The sequence below is a fragment of the Protomyctophum bolini genome (assembly GCF_963924005.1).
Source record: "Protomyctophum bolini genome assembly, chromosome: 15".
Classification (NCBI taxonomy): domain Eukaryota; kingdom Metazoa; phylum Chordata; class Actinopteri; order Myctophiformes; family Myctophidae; genus Protomyctophum; species Protomyctophum bolini.
The window spans coordinates 29,347,895-29,371,200 of record NC_137876.1 but is presented as its reverse complement, the minus strand read 5'-3'; the positions used below and the strand labels follow the sequence as shown (position 1 = coordinate 29,371,200).

Sequence of the window (23,306 nt, the reverse complement as noted above, 5' to 3'; positions counted from 1 at the left end):
ATAAAAGAAGACAAAATACACAACCGTTTAATAACATGCCTGCAATGAACATCCAAACCTATATTTCTGTATACAGTCCTTCTATGACCAAAGGTTAATTTGCGTATGGTGGTGCATTCATTGCAGGCAGTGCGTGTTTCTGTCCCCACCGGCTGCAGTGGTGAGAAAACCGAGTGCACACAAAATTTGCCCTGTGAAAAGTGCATTGTGTCGACTGTGTAGCCGTCGAACGAATGCGGAAGCACACAACAAATTGATAGAAGAAGCAGGCCAATCGCCACAGCATTCCACTCATTTATTTTTATAATTCAGAAGGAGAACAGGATCAAGCATCAAGGTAAGAAGGAACCAGAGGTTTTATCATTATTTTAAAGTTCGATTTGGTAAATAATTTGCTTTTTTTTTTTTTGCTAACCACCATTTTTTGGACCAAGGCCGATGAGAGATATATAGGCCTACATTAGCTCTGGACTCTGATCCATAGTTTATTTAGGACTTCTTAAGGCTGGATCCGTCTTAACGGACCAGAGCAGAGCTATATAGGCCTACAATATACATGATTCTCACAACAACAATATATGGTAACTTCAACTGATGACGGAGTGTTTACTTTCCCCCCTCTACACAGTTGGTGCAAGCATGCCGAAAATTCGTGAGAACTCGCGACTCGAGCGCACACATGTAAGTACGAAGTATCCTGAGCCCAACCTGACGCATATCATTTAGGCTGACAAAGTGCAAGACCAGATTAAATTACATAAACAAATAGTCGACAAGCATGGTCTGCAAAGGAAATAATTAAGTGCTACAAAGTAAACAATCAAACTGGCTTGTCTGAATGTCTATACAACATCATACATAGCATTTGTGAACAAGCAAACAATATGTCTATCACTATCTAAATAACGCGAACAAGCAACCAATAGGCCTAGGCCTATATGTCTATCAAAATATAACATGTTTGTTTGATTGATTGAAGTATGTATTAACAGTATGCAGAATGGTAGCCGCAATTTGCAACTCTAGATTTTTTAAATAATGGGATGAATATAGAGTTGCAATACCCTCCATTGACTCCCCACTCATCCAATTTGCGTTTGCGATCTGCTTGTCTTAAACTACGTTAAACTCCCCAACATTGCAGCTGTAGTCCAAGCTTGAATTATCCTCTTTCAATCTGCCGAGCTTGTTTTTCATAAAATTCCCCCGTAGACCTGTTATGAGCTACTTTCTGTCAAGAAATTCTGTGCAGGTGATTATTTTTCTATGTGCTGGATTTTGGAAGCACTCGTTTTTGTTAACGGGTCGCGCTGCTGCGTCATGCATTATGTGCAAATTCGAAACAGGTGGTACGCAGGACCGTTCAGTGATTTACGACGAGTGCTTCCAAACTCCAGCACTTGGAAAAGATATCACCTGCACAAAATTTCTTGACTACAGCTGCAATGTTGGTGAGTTTAACATAGTTTAAGACAAGCAGATCGCAAACGCAAATTGGTTGAGTGGGGAGTCAATGGAGGGTATTGCAACTCTATAAACATACAGTTAGGGGTAAAGTGGGTGGGGGTCACTCAGATTGGTGGTTTCGGGGAGTGAGGCCAAGTAGTAGCCTGACAAGTTTTTTTTTGGGAAGACTGGAGCCTTGTTTTTAGGGTCTTTGAGGTACCAAGATGCAGTCGAAGAAACCTTGTATAAGGGCTCCTGTTAGGTTCTTCAAGGTGTTTTTGTTGACCAGTGAGATTGTATGATTAAGAATCTTGTTCTTTGGTTGGCTTTTTTGATTACGTTGGTGGCCATTTTATCACCGGAAAGATTTGCCTCCGGGTAGGTAATTTCATCTTTTCGTGTGATAATTTTGTCATCCACTCTAACCAAGAAGCCATCTGGCTTGTTGAGATTACTATTTGATCCAAAGAGAATGGATTCAGTTTTTCACAAGTGTAAAGATAGTTTTTCACTAAGCCAGCCAGGTTCAGATTCTACCGAGTTCAGGGCTGAGGGTCTTTTCAACCTGCAGTTTGTTCCTGTCTGAGACCAGCAGTGCAGATTCATCTGTGAACAGGAACAAGTTGCAGTCACAAGCTGATGTCATGTCGTTTACATATAGGAACAGTAAAGAACCCAGCAAAGTGGTTGGAGAGCCACTGGTTGGAGAGCCAGACCTCTAAAATTGGAACGTTATTTATGAATTTAGTGGGCAAAACCATACCTATAAGTAAATTAATATATGATAACCCTTCCACAGTAGTAGTTTTTCCGTATATATTGTTTTTTGCATATTTTCCTATATAATGCCTTATTTGCATTTTTAAGATTTGTAAAACAATAAATCATCGTCTTTGTAAGTAATCAACTGGGGAAGTTTCATTGTGATAACAATTTAATATAGGTATAACCAATACAATACATCACCAGGGTCGTTTCTATTGATGCCATTTTAAACATGGCCTATTTTATGCTGGATTGTGAATGTGGAACGGGCTTGATCAGTATGTAACCTGTTAAAATACAGATGGCCTGTAATAATGTCGGATAATTGTTTCAAATACAATTATTTTCAATCAACATTTTGTCACTGCCTCTGCATAGGGCTTTGATGAATAAAATACAATTTGGTACTAGCGAATCAGTACGATTTCAGAAATTGTGAAAAGTAATTATCACATTCAAAACTGTACCCTGCTGTGAGTGACTGCAAGTTATGTATATTATAAGGTAAACTATTGATTGCCCTAAACTGTTCACATAAAAAATATTGCACAGTGCATGATAATTGAGAACAAATGGGGCCACATCCGCCATTTGAAAAAGTAACATGAGGAAGAATATGGTCCAGCTTAAAATAATGGTGGTTATACTTAAAAAGCATTTTTTACAACAATAAGTGATTATTAGTATTCGTTTGATATTTTTTTTATTAATTATTATACGTCGCCTTCCTCATTTTATTACATTCGTTTTATATTTGTTTTTTCTAGGGCAGTCCCGATCCCATAAGTGGATCGGATCAGATCGGACTGCAGGAAAAGGAATCGCCCCCAATGGCCAGAAAACATGAACGCCCTCCAAGAAATTTGCAAAAGATTTTGCAAGATAATAACTGGGTCCGTTTCTTTTTCCTCATAACCTACTGTTTTGGTTACTATTATTCTGGGGAAGTATATGTTGTTTTCCGTTTGAGTAATATCACTTGATCAAGCCCTTTCCAACATTCTAGAGTAGCAAATAAAGTAATAAAAGTGAAGATGAAGAAAAACCTGCTGCTTCCCTTAGAAGTCAGAACAGAGAGACAGAAATAGATGTTGGTATCAAATTTATATTGGTTTCGGCATATATATATATATATATATATATATATATATAATAAACAATAAATAATTTTTTTTGCATCTGCCGCTTGAATGACTTTATTTACATCAAAAGCGGCCTGTCGGCTCAAAACCACAAAGCAATGGGCCTACTTGCTTGTTGCAGTAGCAGTAGCATTACAAAGTTATATACAAAAAATGTTCCATCAAATCTTTCCCATTCCAAGTGCGTTTGTCTTGTATGTAACGCCAGCGGCACTATTTTAAAGCCCCCTCAGGTGTGTGTGTGGTCCGCTCTTGTTGAGCTGTCATTTTGAAAGTAGCTCTCAAGTTAAAGTGTGGGCACCCCTGCTGTACATTAATTAATATATATATAGATATGTGTGTATACATTTTTTAATTACAAGTATATTGATATGCTGAACAAATATTTACACAAACATTCACTCATGCTCCTATATGCAGACATACAGTAGCTCCATTTGTTTGAAATTATAGATATTTTTCTCCTTTCTTTCAGGATTCTGTAGTAGATCTAATATTCAGACGTACTGATGACAGCCCTGTCCTAGATGCATTAAACTCTTTTGGTAAGAGTGAGTGAGTATCACAACAGTTGATACGCAGAGATGGGTAAACCTTACATTTATTTATGAATGGTCTTGGACTCTTGGTGCTATGCTGGGGAAAATGTAAAGAAAATTAGGAGCATCTGTTTCCATGACATAGACTTTATTAATCATTAAAACCAAAGACCAATGTCAAATTTTGTCACCTATTTCAGCATATTGATTGGGAGGGGGGGAAAAAACATAAAAATAGTGTGTGTGTGTGTGTGTGTGTGTGTGTGTGTGTGTGTGTGTGTGTGTGTGTGTGTGTGTGTGTGTGTGTGTGTGTGTGTGTGTGTGTGTGTGTGTGTGTGTGTGTGTGTGTGTGTGTGTGTGTGTGTGTGTGTGTGTGTGTGTGTGTGTGTGTGTGTGTGTGTGTGTGTGTGTGTGTGTGTGTGTGTGTGTGTGTGTGTGTGTGTGTGTGTGTGTGTGTGGCGGATTGGAGGTTCTTGACAAAACTCCTGGTACATGGGCGTGGATCAGCGTTTCTGGGCAACTGCCTATTCGGCCGAGTTTGAAGTCAGTCTGTGAACTACAGAAACACATAGACGAACGGACAGTGATTTTCACATTTATAGTAGGATGAGAACCAGGATGGGTAGACTCTTAATCTGGTTTTAAACAAATTTTGTGTTTTCTGTTGTATTTTTAAGGTTTAGAGTTTGGTTTACCCATCATGAGGGCATTGGACACTGAATTATCCAAAGACTTGATATACAGTGATGATGAAGAGGAGGTTTTACCTCCAGAGCCTGAGGTACTTAAACGACCGTATCAGTGGGTTGGCATGATGCCAGCCCATTGACTGCCTTGACATTATTGCTGATATTTTGCATATTGTGTTGCTTGATTTTGTAGGATAGAAGAATATGCTATTTATTTTAGTATGGTATGAAAATCAATTTGCAGATACTTGCTTGACATACAGGTAATCAAAACAATACATTTAATCATGTGGTTATATTTTGTCAAATGTATGTTATCGTTAATTTTTACAGGAGAAAGAAATGGAGTCCGCAACACTGGTAAGAGAGAACTCAACTCCACTGGTTTATTAATTCAACGTTTCGATCACTGGGATCTTCTTCAGGAATAGTATGACAGGAAATGGGTGTGCTAAAGAGTTAAGTCTTAAAAAGACAAAAGAGACACACTGCCAATTATTTATTTGGATGCAGATTAGAATAGAAACCAACGTTTCGGCAGGTACAACTGCCTTCTTCAGGGTATATGGAAAAATATTTCAAATCACATATATTATATAGAACCAGGGCTAAACATTCAACCAATCACACCCTGATAGTGTTGTGGGCAATCAGGAACAGCTGTCTCACATTCCTGTGTTATTATGGAGGAGTTATGCCTCATGAATAACTGATGAGACGGGGAGGTTAATCCCTTGTCACTAAGACAAAACTGTATGCACCATACAGAATGGGTACAGCTGATTGGCTATAAAGATGAGCAGTGACTAATGCCACCTGAGCTCAAACCAATTTTCCAATATCTCAATAGTAATAAGCATGACAGGTTTGAGTGTATATACATATATAAACAAGATACAGAATGTATACACTATGTAAGTACATTACCATTGATTGTACATTTTTACCACATGGATTACAAGTGTGAATTGCTAAAATAGCTTGCCTTTGGGAGGCTTTTTGTTTCCAAAAAGCTGTTCATGTAGATTATGTTATTGTGTCTTTGTCTGTCTTTTAGGAAGTAAAACAATTGGGAAAGGAGGAAAAGCGCGCAGAGAAGAACAAGCGTAAGAAATTGGTCAGTGGCTGAAGAATTCTGATTGTAAATGAATCTGAAATGTTTAATTCCATCATCTGACAACACAGACCATGGGTTATTTATTTTCTAATTATTTTACAGCGGCGAAAAAAGAAGAAAAATGAATGGAAAAAGGAGAATATGTCTGTAAGTACTGTCATTTATATTCCATAGGTGGAGCGATTGTGACATTCAAAGGATCTAACCTAGAATCAATTGCGGGGAGTAAAAGCGGTAGAATAAGCTTAATGCTCTATTTCACAACTTTAAGATTTATTTTAGTCCATAACATATTTTGGGCATTATCATTAAAAGGCAAACATTTTCCAAAAATATCAGATTTCAAGCTGTAGATCTGCTATTCGTCAAATGACAAAATATATAGGGCTTAAGTGGTTAACTGTTGCAATGTTGTAAAAATACAGTAGCTTACAATACATTGTTGTCTCCCTTCATACCACACTTGCTCCTGAAACTTTCGCAACCTTAATCTCAACTCTATTCCCATCTTTTTATACTATTTGCTATTAGATACCAATGAATCGTTTGTCTGCCATTGGTGAATATCTTGCTCAACATTTGCATCTAGACTGCCAAGATGATTGTTTTGTTCACAACATGAATTGGCCTGTCTTTGTTTGAAAATAAATGTTACAATCGTTAGCATTAAATTCCTGCCAGGAGGTAAAATCCAGGCATAAAGATTTGTTTTTGGAATCTTGACAAATGTATTTATCTGTTAAGGACGATGAGGATGATGATGATGATGATGATGAAGAGGAACAGGAAAGTAAGGAGGAAGAAAACGTGGTTGAAAAAACTTCTGCAGAGACGGAACAGTCCCGTCTTGAAAGTAGCGCAACTCTAACCGAAGCTGCAGCCACTGGTGTGGGAAACGACAGTGAGACCATGGATAAGGCCAATCCTGACAGTAGTGAAACTGTAACCGAAACTGCAGCCACTGGTGTGGGAAACGACAGTGAGACCATGGATAAGGCCAATCCTGACAGTAGTGAAACTGTAACCGAAACTGCAGCCACTGGTGTGGGAAACGACAGTGAGACCATGGATAAGGCCAATCCTGACAGTAGTGTAACTGTAACCGAAACTGCAGCCACTGGTGTGGGAAACGACAGTGAGACCACGGATAAGGCCAACCCTGACAGTAGTGCACCTTCAACTCTAACCGAAACCACAGCCACTGGAGTAGGAAACGACGGTGAGACCATGGATAAGGCCAATCCTGACAGTAGTGCACCTTCAACTCTAACCGAAGCTGCAGTCACTGGTGTGGGAAACGACAGTGAGACCACAGATGAGGCCAATCCTGACAGTAGTGCAACTCTAACTGAAACTGCAGCAACTCGAGTAGGAAACCACAGTGAGACCGTGGATAAGGCCAATCCTGACAGTAGTGTAACTGTAACCGAAACCGCAGCCACTAGAGTGGAAAATGACAGTGCCAGTGATCTTCATAAGTTGGAATCGAACAAGGAACCAGACGAGAATTTTAAGGTTTGAAGAGATTTAATTCATATCTCAAATAATTTCTTTACACAGTACAATCCTGAGTGTGAATGTAACCCAAGAGTGTACAAATTTAACTACTAACCCAGAATGTTACTGTGTATGTATGTACTGTGACCACACAGTGGATCATCCTCCCAAAGTGTCTTTGATGGATAATCAACCACCTAGGTGACGTTTCAAGCGCCTCACGCTCTTACTCAGACAAATAAACATTGTAGAGCACACACCTTCAAATATCCACCTGGCAGGTCACATAACGCATCACCCGACTATGTCCGATACATTGACAAATACATATATTTTGTCATCGGTCATGTTCCCTCCAAGGTTAATTAAATAAGGTTAGGAAGCGAAGACCGTACGGTGGACTCCATGTTGCTCCATGGAAGGAAAGAAACATGCGCAATGGGCTATATGCCATGCCATGCCATGCCATGGCATGATTTATTCAAACCTTATGTTGCTATATAGATGGCAACAACTACCCAAAAATGTGTCCCCATGTTGAAAGGTAAAAAAACTAAACAAAAGGGCTTCCTGTCCTCAATGGGTTAATATTAATACTTTGTCTTTCCCTGTAGGAAGTCGAAAAAGAAAGTTTGGATGCGTCTACTGCTGGATCCACTATCAAGAATCAATTGGATGAGAACCCCAAACTAGAGGATGAGACCCCCAAACTATTGGATGAGACCCCCAAACTAGAGGACAAAGGAAAGCATGATTCTTCACCAGTTGTTCATGATCCAGAAGAGAAGAAGTCCGTTAAGGAGAAAACTGAAGAAACAAAACCGAAAAAAGACCCTCAAATTGTCAAACAGGTGTGCTATATGATGCATTAGAAACATTTGTTTCCCCTGTGTTGTGTATGGCTGTCTAATATGTGTTTTTCTTCAGAAAATCAAGCCTTCTAAAATGTCGGAAGGAAAGGATAATTCATCACCAGTTCATGATCCAGAAGAGAAGAAGTCTGTTCAGGAGAAAACTGAAGAAAGAAAAGCAAAAAAAGACTCTAAATTTGTCAAACCGGTGTGCTATATCATGCATTACAATTAATTTACAATACATTAGAAACCTTTGTTTACCCCGTGTTGTGTATTGCTGACTAATATATTTGTGTTTTTCTTCAGAAAATCAAGCCTTCTAAAACATCAGAAAGAAAGGATGATTCATCACCAGTTCATGATGCAGAAGAGAAGAAGTCGGTTCAGGAGAAAGCTGAAACTGAAGAAACAAAACCAAAAAATGACCCTAAATTTGTCAAACAGGTGTGCTTTATGACGTATTAGAAACTTATTTTCCCCTGTGTTGTGTATGGCTGTCTAATGTATGTGTTTTTCTTCAGAAAATCAAGCCTTCTAAAACGTCAGAAGGAAAGGATGATTCAACACCAGTTCATGATCCAGAAGAGAAGAAGTCTGTTCAAGAGAAAACTGAAGAAACCAAACCCAAAAAAGACCCTAAATTTGTCAAACAGGTGTGCTATATGGTGCATTAGAAACCTTTGTTTCCCCCAGTGTTGTGTATGGCTGTGTAATATGTTTGGGTTTTTCTTCAGAAAATCAAGCCTTCTAAAATGTCAGACCGAAGGGTTGAATCATCACCAGTTCATGATCCAGAAGAGAAGAAGTCTGTTCAAGAGAAAACTGAAGAAACCAAACCCAAAAAAGACCCTAAATTTGTCAAACAGGTGTGCTATATGGTGCATTAGAAACCTTTGTTTCCCCCAGTGTTGTGTATGGCTGTGTAATATGTTTGGGTTTTTCTTCAGAAAATCAAGCCTTCTAAAATGTCAGACCGAAGGGTTGAATCATCACCAGTTCATGATCCAGAAGAGAAGAAGTCTGTTCAAGAGAAAACTGAAGAAACCAAACCCAAAAAAGACCCTAAATTTGTCAAACAGGTGTGCTATATGGTGCATTAGAAACCTTTGTTTCCACCAGTGTTGTGTATGGCTGTGTAATATGTTTGGGTTTTTCTTCAGAAAATCAAGCCTTCTAAAACATCAGAAGATCACAAAGAAACAAATATTGAAGGGTCCAGAGAAATTGAGGAACCTTCTGTCCCCAGCCCACTCCGAAAGAAAACTGCTATTGGTCGTTTCAGTAACAACAGTGGTAGTAATGATGATATTGTGATCACTAAGGAAGGAGATGGAAATCTAGAGGTTTGTGATGAATTATGTGCACATATCCCCACATTTGCTTTAGTTTCAATTGAAAAATAAATTAAAAGGCCTGTGAGTGATATGGTGGTATAAAAGCGAATGTGTTTGATACTATATGATAAGAGCTGACCCCCAGGTACAGCAAGTAATTATGGGGAAGAATCTCTCCTTGAATTTTAGTATTCTATGGCTGTATATGGAATATACAACGCAATGTTTGTAATATCAGCCATTTTAGGAGGATTAGTAGGATTGTTGTCCTTATCTAATGCATCTACCTTACATAATAATGGTCTGTTTTTGTTTTTATTAAGCCTACAGTGAGAAACATGGAAGCAGTGCCAGAGCATTTAGCCAAAAAAAGTACAGAACTTGCCGGTAAGTTACATTTCAACAATAAGTTAGTATATTTACATTTACACTATCTTTTGAAATTAACCAAGCATTTTATTAACAAACGTTGAACTGAATAAACACACCACTCTTCCATCTCTTTTTCAGCTGTCGGAAATCGCTTTGCGGCTTGTGGACAATATGAAGCGGCAGTCAAATGCTATACTGATGCCATTAAATTCAATCCACAGGAATTCAAGTGAGAAAACATTTAAGTACTACATTATTCATACTTAAAACTAAAACACTGGCAATTACTGACATAATGTGTTTATTATTCACCTCCCTCCTTCCCCACCCAATTCAGGTTATTTGGAAATCGGTCACTTTGTTACGAAAGAATGCAGGACTATGAGAGGGCGTTAGCTGATGCTCGTCTGGCGCTTTTCATGGAACCTAAGTGGTTAAAAGGTTTATTTAGGAAAGGAAAAGCGCTGTGTGGGCTCAAGGTAAATCATCAGACATTTACCCAACTATTGGGTCATTTTTCCATATAAAATGTTGTTCCCAGTGAAACATTTCAAGTTTGTCGTTTACTGTGATACATTAAATTGTCTATTTCTACACTTGCTAACTTTTTTTTTGCTTGCTACCCAGAGGTACTTTGAGGCCTCTTTGGTCTATAAGGAGATACTACAGCAGGAAAGTTCAAGTGCTGAAGCTGCCCAGGAGCTGAAGAGGGCACAGACCTTACACCTAATGGTAAGGGAGGCCAATAGCTGCCACAACAACAAAATTACACAAACCAGTGCCATCCATGTGTCTTACTGACGACAATGAATGCAAACATGATATACAATTTTTTTTATTAACCTTTATCACAAACAACACAATGTGAATAAATGATGAGGTACAAGTAAGATGGGTTTATATTAGCAAAGTAATCATTATTTAGTTGCTGAAAGCTGCTCCAGTCAAGAAGTTACAGTACAGTTGCAATGTTGTTAACACACACACCATGCCAATGATACATACTGTACTGTATGCACAAAATAAAAATGTTCATCCATACTTTAATTACTTGCCCAAGTAGCTATAGTACTACTAGTGTTTGTAATGCTTTTGCCTGTGGTACTAACGCTACAGTAGAAAGGTTTACCCGCATTTGACTCGTACCTAGCAAAAAAATCCTATGAAACCAATTAAGCGTTATGTGGATTCAAGACTTTGCCGTTGGTTTTTCTGTTTAGGAAATGGGCTTCACCTGGGGTCAGAGCTCTGAAGCTTTGAAAAACCATGCTACACTGGAAGAAGCTGTTGACGCTCTGTTTGGCTCTGAAGGCAGGCGTGGTCGCAGTGAAGGTAAGTCAATGAAATGTCTTAAGTTCAAATCACTCAAGAACTTGATGAAACCAAATTACCTTTATTCCTCTGTGTACAAAAAGGGCTAAAGTAATTTGGAGAAAAGAAGAGTATGGGAAAATATTAGTTTCCATAATGGCTCATATGGTATTATTTCTACAAAACTTTTCATAATATAAGCTGTTTTTCAACATCGTGTATGGAACAGGTAGCCAAAAGGTTTACCACTCTGTGAGATAGCTGAGGCCAGAGTGAATTGTATGTAGGGATGCTGCAGATCTAGATTTTTCACTTCCGATCTGATACCAATATAGCAGCAACAATTCCGATCCGATACGGCACATATTTAAGTCTCTCCATGCTATGTATTGCTGCTGCCTGCTGGCTAGCTGCCTGCGACTAGCAAACACTGTTATGATCACGTGGCCGCTACATGCTAAGTTTGCTTCCTATTTAGGGATGTTTGTCAGTGGAAGTTGGTCCAACTTTCTGTGTAGGAGCAATTGTTAAACAGTGTTTGTACATTTTCTTTTAATACAGCCAATGTCAGCAAAGTCAAAGGAACTTAGATCTATTTTCGTTCCCTGCTGAATTGTACATCCCATCTGTTAGCCTACTGTAGGGGTTGGGGTTAAAAAGGGTTAAACGTATTTAAATGTACATGACAAAAACAGAATAACATTGCAGTGTTTTAGCATTGCAGCTTTAAAAGTAATTGAGCTTGTTGTTCCGTCATTGATTTGTAGGAGCTACAGTACCTACTGAAGTCAGTCTTATGGCAATTGTTTGGCAATAAAATGGCATGCATCAGAATCATACATTCATCTTAAAGCTTCAAACCATAACGTTATTTAATTACTTATTTAAATTATTTTTAAATGACACTGATGCTGTTTCCCCTCAGGTCGGCGCTCTCAATCTGCAGAACATGACGTCAGTCAAGACAAAATAAATGGCCAAGTGGAGGAGACCGAGGATGAGGAAAAAAAGATGACTCCTGTAGGAAAGAAGCAGCCGAGTATCCGGAAAGTGAATACACCTACCGGTACTTCTATGGATCGTGCCAGGACAAAGTCTCAGTCTCCCACTGGGGTCAAAACGTAAGGCGCCGTTATCTTAACCCCTTTTCTCTATGAAGGGATTGATTGACTGATTCCAACAAATCTATTCTATCAGATAATTGATAACAATACTTTAACAGTGCTTACATGGGCTTATGTAGAGCACATGGTAAATAATATTTCTTCCGTGTGTTAGGGCATTAACGAGTTGAGTTTTTCCAAGTCGACTTGTCAGACAGTAAAGTAGAAGTTGAGTCGTTTTATGACCGGGGGGAGGGGACTTTAAGTGACTATTTATATAGCACTTTTTTTCTTTTGTTTGTACAAAGCACAACAGATTTAAAGCTAAATATATAAAATAATAGTTGTAAATATAAAAGCATGAATTAATTAAACGCTAGACTGTAAAAAATATAGAGGAATCGATTTATAGACCCGTTATTTTTCTATTGTTATAGGATTGGAGAGAATTGTGACCTTTGGGTAGGATCCTTGGCACCTACTGTTACAAAGGTGAAGCTCCTCAACATCTTTGGCAGGTAAAATAATATGGGTGTTCTAAATCCCTGTGGGTCAATTTGATTACAGATAAAATACTAAGAGTGGACAAGCTTCTTTTGGGGGAAACAAACAATGATTGTACTCATACATTCTCTTCTCCTGTCTATTTTCTGTATCTTTCAGAGCTGGCACTGTCTCCAATGTCACAATGATCTCAAACCAACAGTATGCTTTTGTCAAATACACCAAGAAGGAGGCCTGCGATAAAGCCATCAACATGCTCAATGTATGTTTGCCTTCTTTCAGTTCTTTGTTAAAGCAATAATGCGGTGGGACTCGTAGGAGTTCTTTCCTGTGGCTGATGCAGTTTAGTATAAGGTGCAGTTATACATAAAGTTGACTCCAGCCCTTTCAATTAATTGTATTGATCGACATCTTTATTGGTGTGTGCAACTGTGTGTAGTGTCTACATATTTATAGGTAGTGTGCATACTTGGGAATGAAGAGCTATGGTTAGCTCCAAGTGGAATAGTATGAGAGTGACGACGCAAGCGTTGACTCCCATTGTAACAATGGAATGCGGAAGTGCTCTCAATGGGATAGTTCCAATGTTTGGAACTATAGCCCATAGGCACCTGCTTGCGGCGAGATCAAAGCTTGTCGCCACTCTTACTATTCCACTCTGGGTTAGCTATGCTTCATTGTAATCAGAATGGAGCAATGTCTGACCAGCTGCAAATACCCATTGTGTGTTTAATGAGGCAATTTGGTACACATTAATTGTATTGTTTTTGTTGGTGGAGGGTCTTTATTTATATGGCAATTATACATTAGTAACTAATGTATATCAAATTAATACAGTATTGGTAATTGTTTGCTTCTTGCTTGACCAGGGAATGGTGGTAGAAGGGTCTCCCCTGTTGGTGCGCCCCTCCAATAGATCCAGATTCTGAACTTCCACTCAATGTCTGTGGGTAAGTAGAATATAACCGTCAATCCCCAAGAGTCTTAACACATTTAATCCCTATCAGAGTGGATCAGATTTGGATTTGGGAGTGTTGAAAGATATTATCTTATTACCCAAAATCTGAATCTGATCCACTCGGATTTGGATTAAAACTTGTGAACTGTTGCCCGGGCCGCCGGCGTGGAGGTCCGGGCACCCTAGGCTGCATGCCAGCCTGACGGCGTGTCGCAGGTTTGAATCCCGATCCCGACGTCGGTCTATTGTCCTCTCAATAAAGGCCCAAAAATAAATCTTAAAGAAAAGGTTGTGAACTTTTGGGCCCAAGGCATGTGCAATAAAAAAAAGTCTTATCAGACATAAATGTATACTTGTATAACCATGCTCTCATTTTAATTCATATCGGCAAGTGACACTTACTAATGGCATTGTTTTGCTATTAACAGGTCCCGTAGGTTGCATCAGGCCTTGTTCCAATGTTCAAAGGTATTGACAAAGACCCATTAAAGTAGAGGAACACAAACGATGTATGAGGGAGAACACTCGCTCATGAAAAGCTGCATTTGCGGAGTTGAAAGGAACTCTCCATGATGATACTAGGGAAGGTTTTAGATTTCTTTTAAAATTTGTATTTAGCTGTGATGGAGTTCCATCCCTGACCAAAGAGTAAAGGATATGTGCAGTGGGACTAAAATATTGCAGGCGAGGCCATCACTAACCAAGGAGGAACTAAAATGGATACAACTGTACAAAGATATTTACCATATTAATTATTGTGCCTTGTGATGTACATTAAAATAAATTATGGACCAAGGCCTGGCTTTGAGCACTCGTTTGCCACAACTTGCCATGTGTGCAAGCTAATTTATAGAAATTTGCTGCTATTTCTTGTCCAAATAGATTGATGAATGGATCTGGATTTTTAATTTGACTGGGATTTTCTTTTTAATTTTATGTTTTTTGTATTCTCCGATTGAGACTCATACAAGTAAAGTCAAAATTGATTATGATTCATGTGTAGAGACTAGTGAGGTTAGAAACCTAAGGCAGAGAGAATTAACAAGACTTGGTGGTAGTTGGATTTGAACTTGGGTCCTCATACAATAAGATGCGTCAGTGGCTGAGCCACCAGGTATCCTATGTATATCTTGTGTTGCAACTTTTTGATTTCTGTAAATATTTGATTGCATGATCAAATTCTTTGAATTTCATATTTTTTACTTGTCTTATTGCTTTGTCATCTTATAAGATGCCTTACTGTAAATACAATCTTATTATTATTAGATTATTCACACTTGCCAGTAGGTGGCAGTGTTGGCCTGATTCCTTTGATTATTATGAGGCTTTTGTGAAGATAACATATCACTCCGTGCTTTGCACCTACCTTTAGTGGAAATGATTTCTCCTATGATATTTTTCTCTACAGTCTGTGACTCACTGGATATGCCCTGATGTTTTTCCTGTTGTCTCATTCATCATTATGATCATGTAGAACCTAAACAATCTACTGTACTCGTTGTCTCCACCAGGCCAAAGCCATTGCAGAGACTTGTGTTTTGCACCCTGTTTACATTGCTTTTCCACTGCATAGTACTGGCTGAACGTGACATGACAAGCTTATGCTAACACTAATGTCTGTCTGGAAATTTTGTCCATAGTCTAACAAAAAACATTTTAGGTGAGAAACCATGCGGTTGCTCCGTCTATGATGTAACTAATTACACTAGTGATGATTAGCTGACAAATAATCAGCAGTCTGCAGTGTTTTCATGTCATATTTTGGTATCACCTGAGCTCACTTGGAACCTTGACTGAGGTCGTACCAAAACAACTACCAGTGCTAGGTACTTTTCCCTAATGGAAAACCAATAAAAGGTGAGCCAGTACCATTTAGTGAAAAAGCTAAAGGGGGAATGGAACACCAAACCGTGGCAGTGCTGGGGCAATGTTCTATGCTGGAAATGTTAACACTAAAACCATGCTGTGTCGACCATATCCATACTCGCAAAATGGCAGCCGTGTGAATGTTAAACATAAAGTGCTCTAGCTTGACATTGAAAAATAAACAATCTACACATTCTTCTTCCTGGTGTGCTTGTGTCAAATCAAGACTGGAGTTAGCCATCATTTATAAGATATGGTTATAGTGCACTAATTGTTGACAGGTTTGATCCCAACAACATCCTTGTATCCCGTTAAATGAGCCCCTAGCCCTAGCTGCTTTCATGCTTTGTCATTTAATTGCTGTACATAAGTGTGTTATCCTTGTGTAGCTTAAGTTATATTCCCCATTAACTTAAAATGTTAATGGTGAGTCAAATGATCACATCCAGTAAAGTCACACTGCAGTCACATCCAGTAAAATCGGATTCAAATCTGATCTTTTGGCCCAACCATTCACATTGCATTTGCAAGTGTCCAGATCTGATCTGTGTGTTCAGACTGGCAACCAAATCCATCCTGAAGCAGATCTGTGCCACATCCAGACATGGAATCTGATTTAGATCAGGTTGTTTCATTCAGACAAAAGCGTGACTCTCACTACACTGCATCAAGGCTTTTATTTGGATGGTATTATTCTTCAGGTTTGAGGGAAAAGATTTAGCTGATGACTACAAAACAATGACACGATCACACAGCAATTTAGTAACAGACCAGGCTTTCCTCCGAGGTGGAAAGCCTGGTGAAGTACAGCAGCCTCAATGTCTGACAACCTGCTATATCAATATCACATTTATAGGCCTTTATGTAACATTTTGGGGTGTGATTTTCAAAACCCTGCAAAAGAGCTGAATGATGAATTGAAAACCAGTCCATAAAAGTCCATAGCCTTGCCCTTAACCTTTGCAAGAAAAACATTACACAAGAGGGCTTTAATTGGCTGGTGATAGCATACCTTACAAAGCCCTTTTGATCTGTGTGTGATTGGAGAGCATGAAAGGGCTGTGTAACACTAATAACATGAACTCTGGTTGAACCACTAGCACTCCACTGAGGCTTGCAGTTGGTACATTAATGTGGAAGGGGAAAAAAGGAACCCTATATTCAATCTTATTGGTGCTCTTGGCTTTTGTGTTGCTAGAGAACCCATTTGAGATAAGGCCCGATAAGAGGTTAGAGTTCAGAAGCCGCTTGTTGGAATCAACCTCCTGCCATTTTATGTGTTAGGAGAAAGCCACACCCTTTGCTTAACTTAAGACAAACACTGGGACAGATAAACGCTGTCATGTTAAAAGGCTATATGTTTTGTGTCTTCTAAACTGATTTATCCATCTCCCACCCACTAATGGTGAATAAGTAATCTTGGTGAAGAATTATTCACCACACATGGGCCTATGCTTCATTTGTTGACGACTATCCAGCACAATTAGCTCCAGAGTGCACTTTTGTCTTGAGTAAATGAATGCATAGTTGTCATACCTGCGGGACACATATGATTTTTATTCTAATTCTGTGGTTGCTACCTACTGGTAAATACAGTATTGATGTGACATGGGGAATAGCTGACTCATACACCAGCAGCAAGACACTGAACGCTCAAGTGCTGCCTCAGAACTGTTGAACTCGGTAACCTCCACAGAGACGCTCGGCTGCCGTTTGCTTCAACTCTTGAAGTGTCTTTTAAAATATGATGGCTATGCATTCCTGCTTTGGTTCACAGCTCAGTGGTGAGAGAAAGGGGGTGACTTTCAATGCCAGATCATGGAGATTTTAGCAAATGACTGGACTGTATTCACTTGGTTATTCCCACCCTGGCATCCAGATTTTGAGCATGTCCTTGTAGGCAAAAAATAAACAACTACCGGTAATACAATGATATAATACAAACTAGCTCTTAACATATCACGATACCCTGTGAGCTTGTAAATCGGCTATTTGTCATAGGATTATGTATAGGGCTGTTATCTAGTGATGGCAAATTGGCAAACTCATCGGTATCGGCCGATTCAAGTTTTTAGATTAATCGGCATCGGTTGGATTAATCAATCGGACTGATTCATTAATCTGTCCGATTACTCGGTCTGTCTTTACAAATAAACAAGCCCAAAGTAACCGCTTGAACAGATCTACAAGCTCACAATCTTTTCAGGTGTTGCATTGACTTGGTTAACCTACCAGGATGACACTATAAATTACATTTTCTCATTGTGACAGTCGCATGCGATGATCATCAAAACAATATATTTTGTGTCATTAAATAGGCTGTGTAAGCTAGGCTAATGTACTTAGCCAGACTAGATCATCACACATCATTTGAAAATAAGAGGAATTCACCCTAGGCTTAGTTTCTATTTCATTGTGCAACCCTCCCAAAAACACATTTTCAACAGGTGTCCGTGTCAACACTTTAGTTTTTAGCCTTTATCTTTGCCTTAACGATCAGGACTAATGAGTTTTGTAGGAGTGCAGTACTAGAAAGCGTCCCCTCCTCAGAGATTTCCTCAATTTCCTTTTTTTAGATACTGATTAACTCAAACCGTCCCTGACCCTGCTAACCTCTGCAACAGAGCTTTGTATCACTACCTCCTATGTGTCATTTTATACACTGTGTGTGTGTGCTAGTTTGAAGACATGTTTTTTATTTCCAAAGCATATCACCAGTGGATTAATGGACACAGTGATACATTATCGGGGGCTGCCCATATGTCCGACATCCCATTAGTCCGACCTACGTGGCCGGTTAAGACTGACGTTAATGTTGGCGAGTCTTGGCGACCTACGTGGCCTGTTAAGACTGACGTTAATGTTGGCGAGTCTTGGCGACCTTCGTGGCCTGTTAAGACTGAGGTTAATGTTGGCGAGTCTTGGCGACCTTCGTGGCCTGTTAAGACTGAGGTTAATGTTGGCGATTTTGGAACTTAAGTTGTATGAAATACTTTATAGTGGTTGCAACTGTATTATTTGATTGCCAGAGTCCCTTGGTGGGAGTTCTTCTCTGGTTTTGGTGAATATTAAGTAGTTCCCGTCATTTTGTGGGGGCCACTGGGGCCAGGCATTAAAAGTAAATGTATTTCTTTATTTCTAAAACATTAGCGCAACTTTCGTTCAACTTTGACCCCTCTATCACATGAAGCTATTTTGTGGGCGTAGTGATATGGACACAAAAAACATAGTTCTATGTGATAGAGGGGTAAAAATGAACGAAAGTTGCACTATATGGGAGAAATAGATTGATAGATAATACAAATTATGCTAGTTTTGTGGATTAATTTACTTTTAATGTGTGGCCCCCTGTGCCCCCCACAAAATGATCGGAACTACTTAATATTTCACCAAAACCAGAGCAGAACTCACACCACGGGACTCGGGCAATCAATTAATACAGTTGCAACTTGCAACCACTATATTAATGGCAAGTATTTCATATAGCTTAAGTTAAACATTTCTGAACTATCTTTTTAAGCCCTAACCACACCAAAGGGTCAAGACGGTTTTAGCGTTTTCACGTTGACCCACGTTGACCCTAGGGATTGGGAATGGCCCAAACCACACCAAAGGGATGGTTTTAGCGTTAACTCCTTGCAACCGTTTTGACCCAAGGAGTTGCATGGTGACCCTTTGTTGTGGTTAAGGCTTTAGACTGAAGTTAGGGTTTGGTATAGTGTAAGTAATCGGTCAGACTAACTGGAGGTCGGAACAATGACATGTTGCCAAATTATCATCTGTGCAGGTTTTGATTGAAATTTGTATTTCAAAGTATGTAGAATGGGTACATTTCAAAACAAAAGCACAAGTCAATACAAAAAAAAACTGTTACTTTGTGGACGACACCATTTTCAATTCATCAGAACATCCAACATGGTTATCCAACCGAAGGCTGGCAACGATGTGAAAAAAAAGGTCAACAGAAAAGTTAATGGCTGTCAATGAACTGCTCCAGTGAATGAAATGAAAGTCCCGCAGGGATTTCCCAACAGTGTGGGTGGGGAGTGACTTTGCTGAAAACACAGCCAGACTTACAAAGCTATTCTGTGTACCAATCGAAGGTCACTGCTTTCGGCTCTGTTTTGCTTCCTTAGTGTCTAGATAACTCCAGTGTCTCCTTAGCCACGAATCTGTGCAAACCATTTACAGCAACAATGTTTGGCCGCAAAGATTAACCCATTTAGGGTCCGACGTCGACATTTATAAAATGTCTTCTAAATCCTGACATTTCTGTCAGGATTTGCGCCACATTTTCAAGATTCTTCAAAAATAGCAGACCTAGTAGATCTGCTATTTTTCAATAGCTAAATTATAACGTAATGTTTAAAACACCAAAAGGGGTTCCCGGCTTCCCGCCCAAGCAATGTTTGACATTCAGATCTTCCTTCACCAGCAATGATGATTGCAGACTTAGCACTTTCTTTCTTTAGGATCCTCATAGGTTACTACTCTAGTACCACAGTAACAACTATTCTTCCTGGTGTCCACAGCTTGTAATGATTGGTCAGGTGCCATATTATCCAGATAGATATCAGTGCAATCACATCACCATCATATGGTTATGATGTGATAAATGGTATATACCAAAATGTAACTGCCATGATTATGATTATAATTGTTTGAAGATGATGAAAAGATGTTACTTTTTCAAATGGTGGATGGATATGTCCCCTCTATTCTTGACTCCCAAATCCCCACTCCCTCCATGTCTGCCCTTGTGTGTTTAAATCAAATCAGAATGATAATGTATACTAATGTTTTGATGGGTGGGTTTTTTTGGTGCGTTATTAAGACTGCGGAGTTGACGTCAGTGGTCAGGTGGGATTACTGTCCTGGGACCTGTGCTGTGTGACATTCCCTCTGTGCGTTCCTATTAATCCATAGGAAATGCCATTAAAAAAATAAAATGTCCATGTGTGCCTAGCACAGTGCGAATCATCTGGTTCATTGCAGATGCCCTCCCAAGGCTGACTGGACTCCTTTGTGGTATTCTAAACGTATACAGTAATTGTCACAATGAGAAAGTGACCTTCCCGTTAATCTAGACGGAGGCTCCCTTAACAAGTTGAAATCGCACAAACCCAATTAGGGAATTGATTGCTTGCTTTCATTTGCATCAGGGTCATATTGGGGAAGATAAATGAATGTCTGGTCTTTTGTCCACACTGTCATTTCTATTTGTGGAATATCTATTGCTGAACAATTGGCAGGGAACAAGTCTTTGTGTCCCCCTGAAGAACAAGTGAATTCTTCTATGCTCACAATACAGAAATCTGCTGATGATTTGAAACCAAAGATAATTTATTATTGTCCCTCTACATGGCTACATTGAATTTGTTTATCTTTTTAGCTCATTTGACAGATCATTTCAGTGTGCTCATTTAGGCTTTATTAAGCCCAATTTATACGTCAGTGTGTGACACTGCTGTACAATGAAGTATAAATTAAGCATTAGCCCACATGGCAAGTTCAGACATACTGTGCTACTGCATCTGGCAGTCCTGTTTTTAATGATGTGAATAGTGTTTGTTTATCTGTGTGCATACGCACACAAGGGTATAGATATGTGCATCTGTCGGATTTCTCTTGCTTTCTATACAGAGTAGACTCAGAGCATACTGTTTAATAATTAATAATACATATAATTGATTCAATAATGTGTGTCTGTGTACAAACTGTACACAGTACAATCCTGCATCAATTTCATCCATTTGTTAAAATGTTCAAATCTAACCAAATGGACCTGTAATCAACACTGAGGATTTTACTGTGCATGTATGGGTATTTGTCTTACTGTATGTGCCCGTGTTAATGTGTGTATTTGTGCAGATTTGTAGCATACAAGCACCTGCTTGTAAGGGGAGCACGGTAGGGTGCATTCATTTGCTGCTTGGGTGATGGCAGTAGGCGGAGGAGAATGACATTGACTGTCTTTGTTGTCTTCCCTGATAAATGATGGGTTAAAAGTTGAATCCCATGTCTCTTTCATCTCCCTCAGACTTTCTGCAAGGCACGGTTTTGGAGCGCTGTCACAACACGTCTCTGGAGTGTGATAGATTGAGAGATGTATGGAAAGCATGTCATTTACATGATTAGGAGATGGTAAACAAAAGGCCTTGGGGGTTAAGTACAACCTCATGCACACAACATGATGTAAAGCTGGACATGCTTCAACTTGCAAGAGTATTTATGTGACTATGGGGAAGAAATATGTGGCCGGCTTGGATTGTAATCATTAAAGTCTGTAGTCGGGTTGTATTTCATCTGGCTATCGACCTACATTCCCAGAGGCAACATGTTCAAGGGCACGGAAAATGTTAGAGCTTATAAATCGTCCCATTGTTGCTCTAAGCAGTTTGACTTCCAATAATTGATGCCCGTTTCTATGTGTCACTAATCTTCATTTCCTCTTTATGAAGAATCTCGCACACATTCTTGCAGACCCTTATCAGCCCTTGTTCCTTCTGGTGTCGTTCATTTTACAAAAAACATACATTAACCTTTGCGGAACTGGGCAAAAAATGTCACCATTAATCTCCAGCTTTATGCTGTCGACAATGATTTACAACAGGAGACACTCGTAATAAAACTATGCCCTCCAGGCAGCACCAACCAAACTGCTCACTTCCTGTAGGAATGGAACCTGCTTCCTTTAAAACTGCTTGTGGCCAATCAATGATGGGATGTGTGGTAGTGAGCTTAACAAAAACGTGCATAATTTATAGCAAAGACTGCTGTATATGATTAAAAGAGGGCATGTTTCACTAGAGTTAGGAAATAAGACTCAAAAGTCTTATAAACCAAATGTTCTCAATTTTGACATTTTCTCAAAATGTTCTTAATGACAGATTTGATTATTTGCCATTTATACTCTTATTGGATACTCTTAAGTGTCCATTTTCTATGTTATGATATTGAATATAAAAGAATAAAATTAATCTCCCATTTGAGAATGTGATCAACTACCCATTCATTTCTTTAGAGCAGATTACAGTTACAGTTTCATGTTTCTTCATTACTTATAACCAATTAGCAGCATGCCAAGTGTTGTTTCTGTGTGTGCAAATAAGGCAACGCAAATGAGACAGTTTGCATTGTGATGTCTACTTCCCGTTGGAGACGTACGGCCTGTTTATCTCTGCTTGTTAGGGCAGCAATATAGCAACCAAGATGATGTCTGAGGATTACAGGCGTCCCTTCTGCTCTCCTTCGCTTTTCCATGTTGAAAAAAAAAGAAGGCTGCATAGGATCCATCCATTTCTGCTGTTGTAATGAACCTCCCAGGGGCCCCACGTACACCACACGAAGACGCCTTTGTACCAGAGCGATTCATTACCTCGGAAATGTGAGCTTTTGTTCTGTTTTCAGCGCAGCCCCATTAATCTTGGGCTGCCTCCTGGCATGCAGTCCAGGTACAGCTTAGGTAATTACAGTTAATCATCATTCAGACCGTGCACATGGACTGCGGGCTCCCATGAGCAACTCCCGGACATGCCACGTATGGGCACATCTACTCCTGTAAAGCCACTCTAGCCAAACTCCTCCTAACCAGAGTCCCAGTTGTCCATAATTAAGTTATTTTTTTGTATTAGCAGTATGCCTGGCAACCAAACTAATTTTTTATAAATTGTTCATCGCACGACTTGCCTCCGGTTCTAGCAATATCCCATGCTGAAACAAATAAACAATCCCAAACCGGCCCTACACCCGACACATCCACACTCAAGCATTTACACTATCCAGATGTCACTGCCTCACTGTCACACA

At 39.4% G+C, this 23,306-nt stretch overlaps 1 protein-coding gene across 3 annotated transcripts; it reads left to right on the top strand.

Annotated features, from left to right (window-relative positions):
• The first annotated feature begins 195 nt into the window (after positions 1–195).
• LOC308329452 (uncharacterized protein) lies at positions 196–22,469 on the top strand. Of its 3 annotated transcripts, none has more exons than XM_080783760.1 (26): positions 196–337; positions 629–681; positions 2,979–3,104; positions 3,829–3,898; positions 4,570–4,673; positions 4,915–4,941; positions 5,639–5,698; positions 5,801–5,845; positions 6,443–7,213; positions 7,810–8,046; positions 8,123–8,254; positions 8,356–8,493; positions 8,571–8,702; positions 8,784–8,915; positions 8,997–9,128; positions 9,210–9,392; positions 9,707–9,770; positions 9,894–9,984; positions 10,093–10,234; positions 10,383–10,487; positions 10,976–11,087; positions 11,992–12,187; positions 12,607–12,687; positions 12,833–12,935; positions 13,543–13,623; positions 21,538–22,469. In XM_080783760.1, exons 2-25 carry the CDS (start codon positions 640–642, stop codon positions 13,600–13,602), a joined length of 3,285 nt encoding a protein of 1,094 aa, XP_080639886.1. In that variant the 5' UTR covers positions 196–337; positions 629–639; the 3' UTR covers positions 13,603–13,623; positions 21,538–22,469. The 3 variants fall into 3 exon arrangements, with proteins under 3 accessions (XP_080639886.1, XP_080639885.1, XP_080639887.1); XM_080783759.1 differs by lacking the exon at positions 21,538–22,469 and adding an exon at positions 14,060–15,693; XM_080783761.1 differs by lacking the exons at positions 2,979–3,104; positions 21,538–22,469 and adding an exon at positions 14,060–15,693.
• Positions 22,470–23,306: the final 837 nt, after the last annotated feature.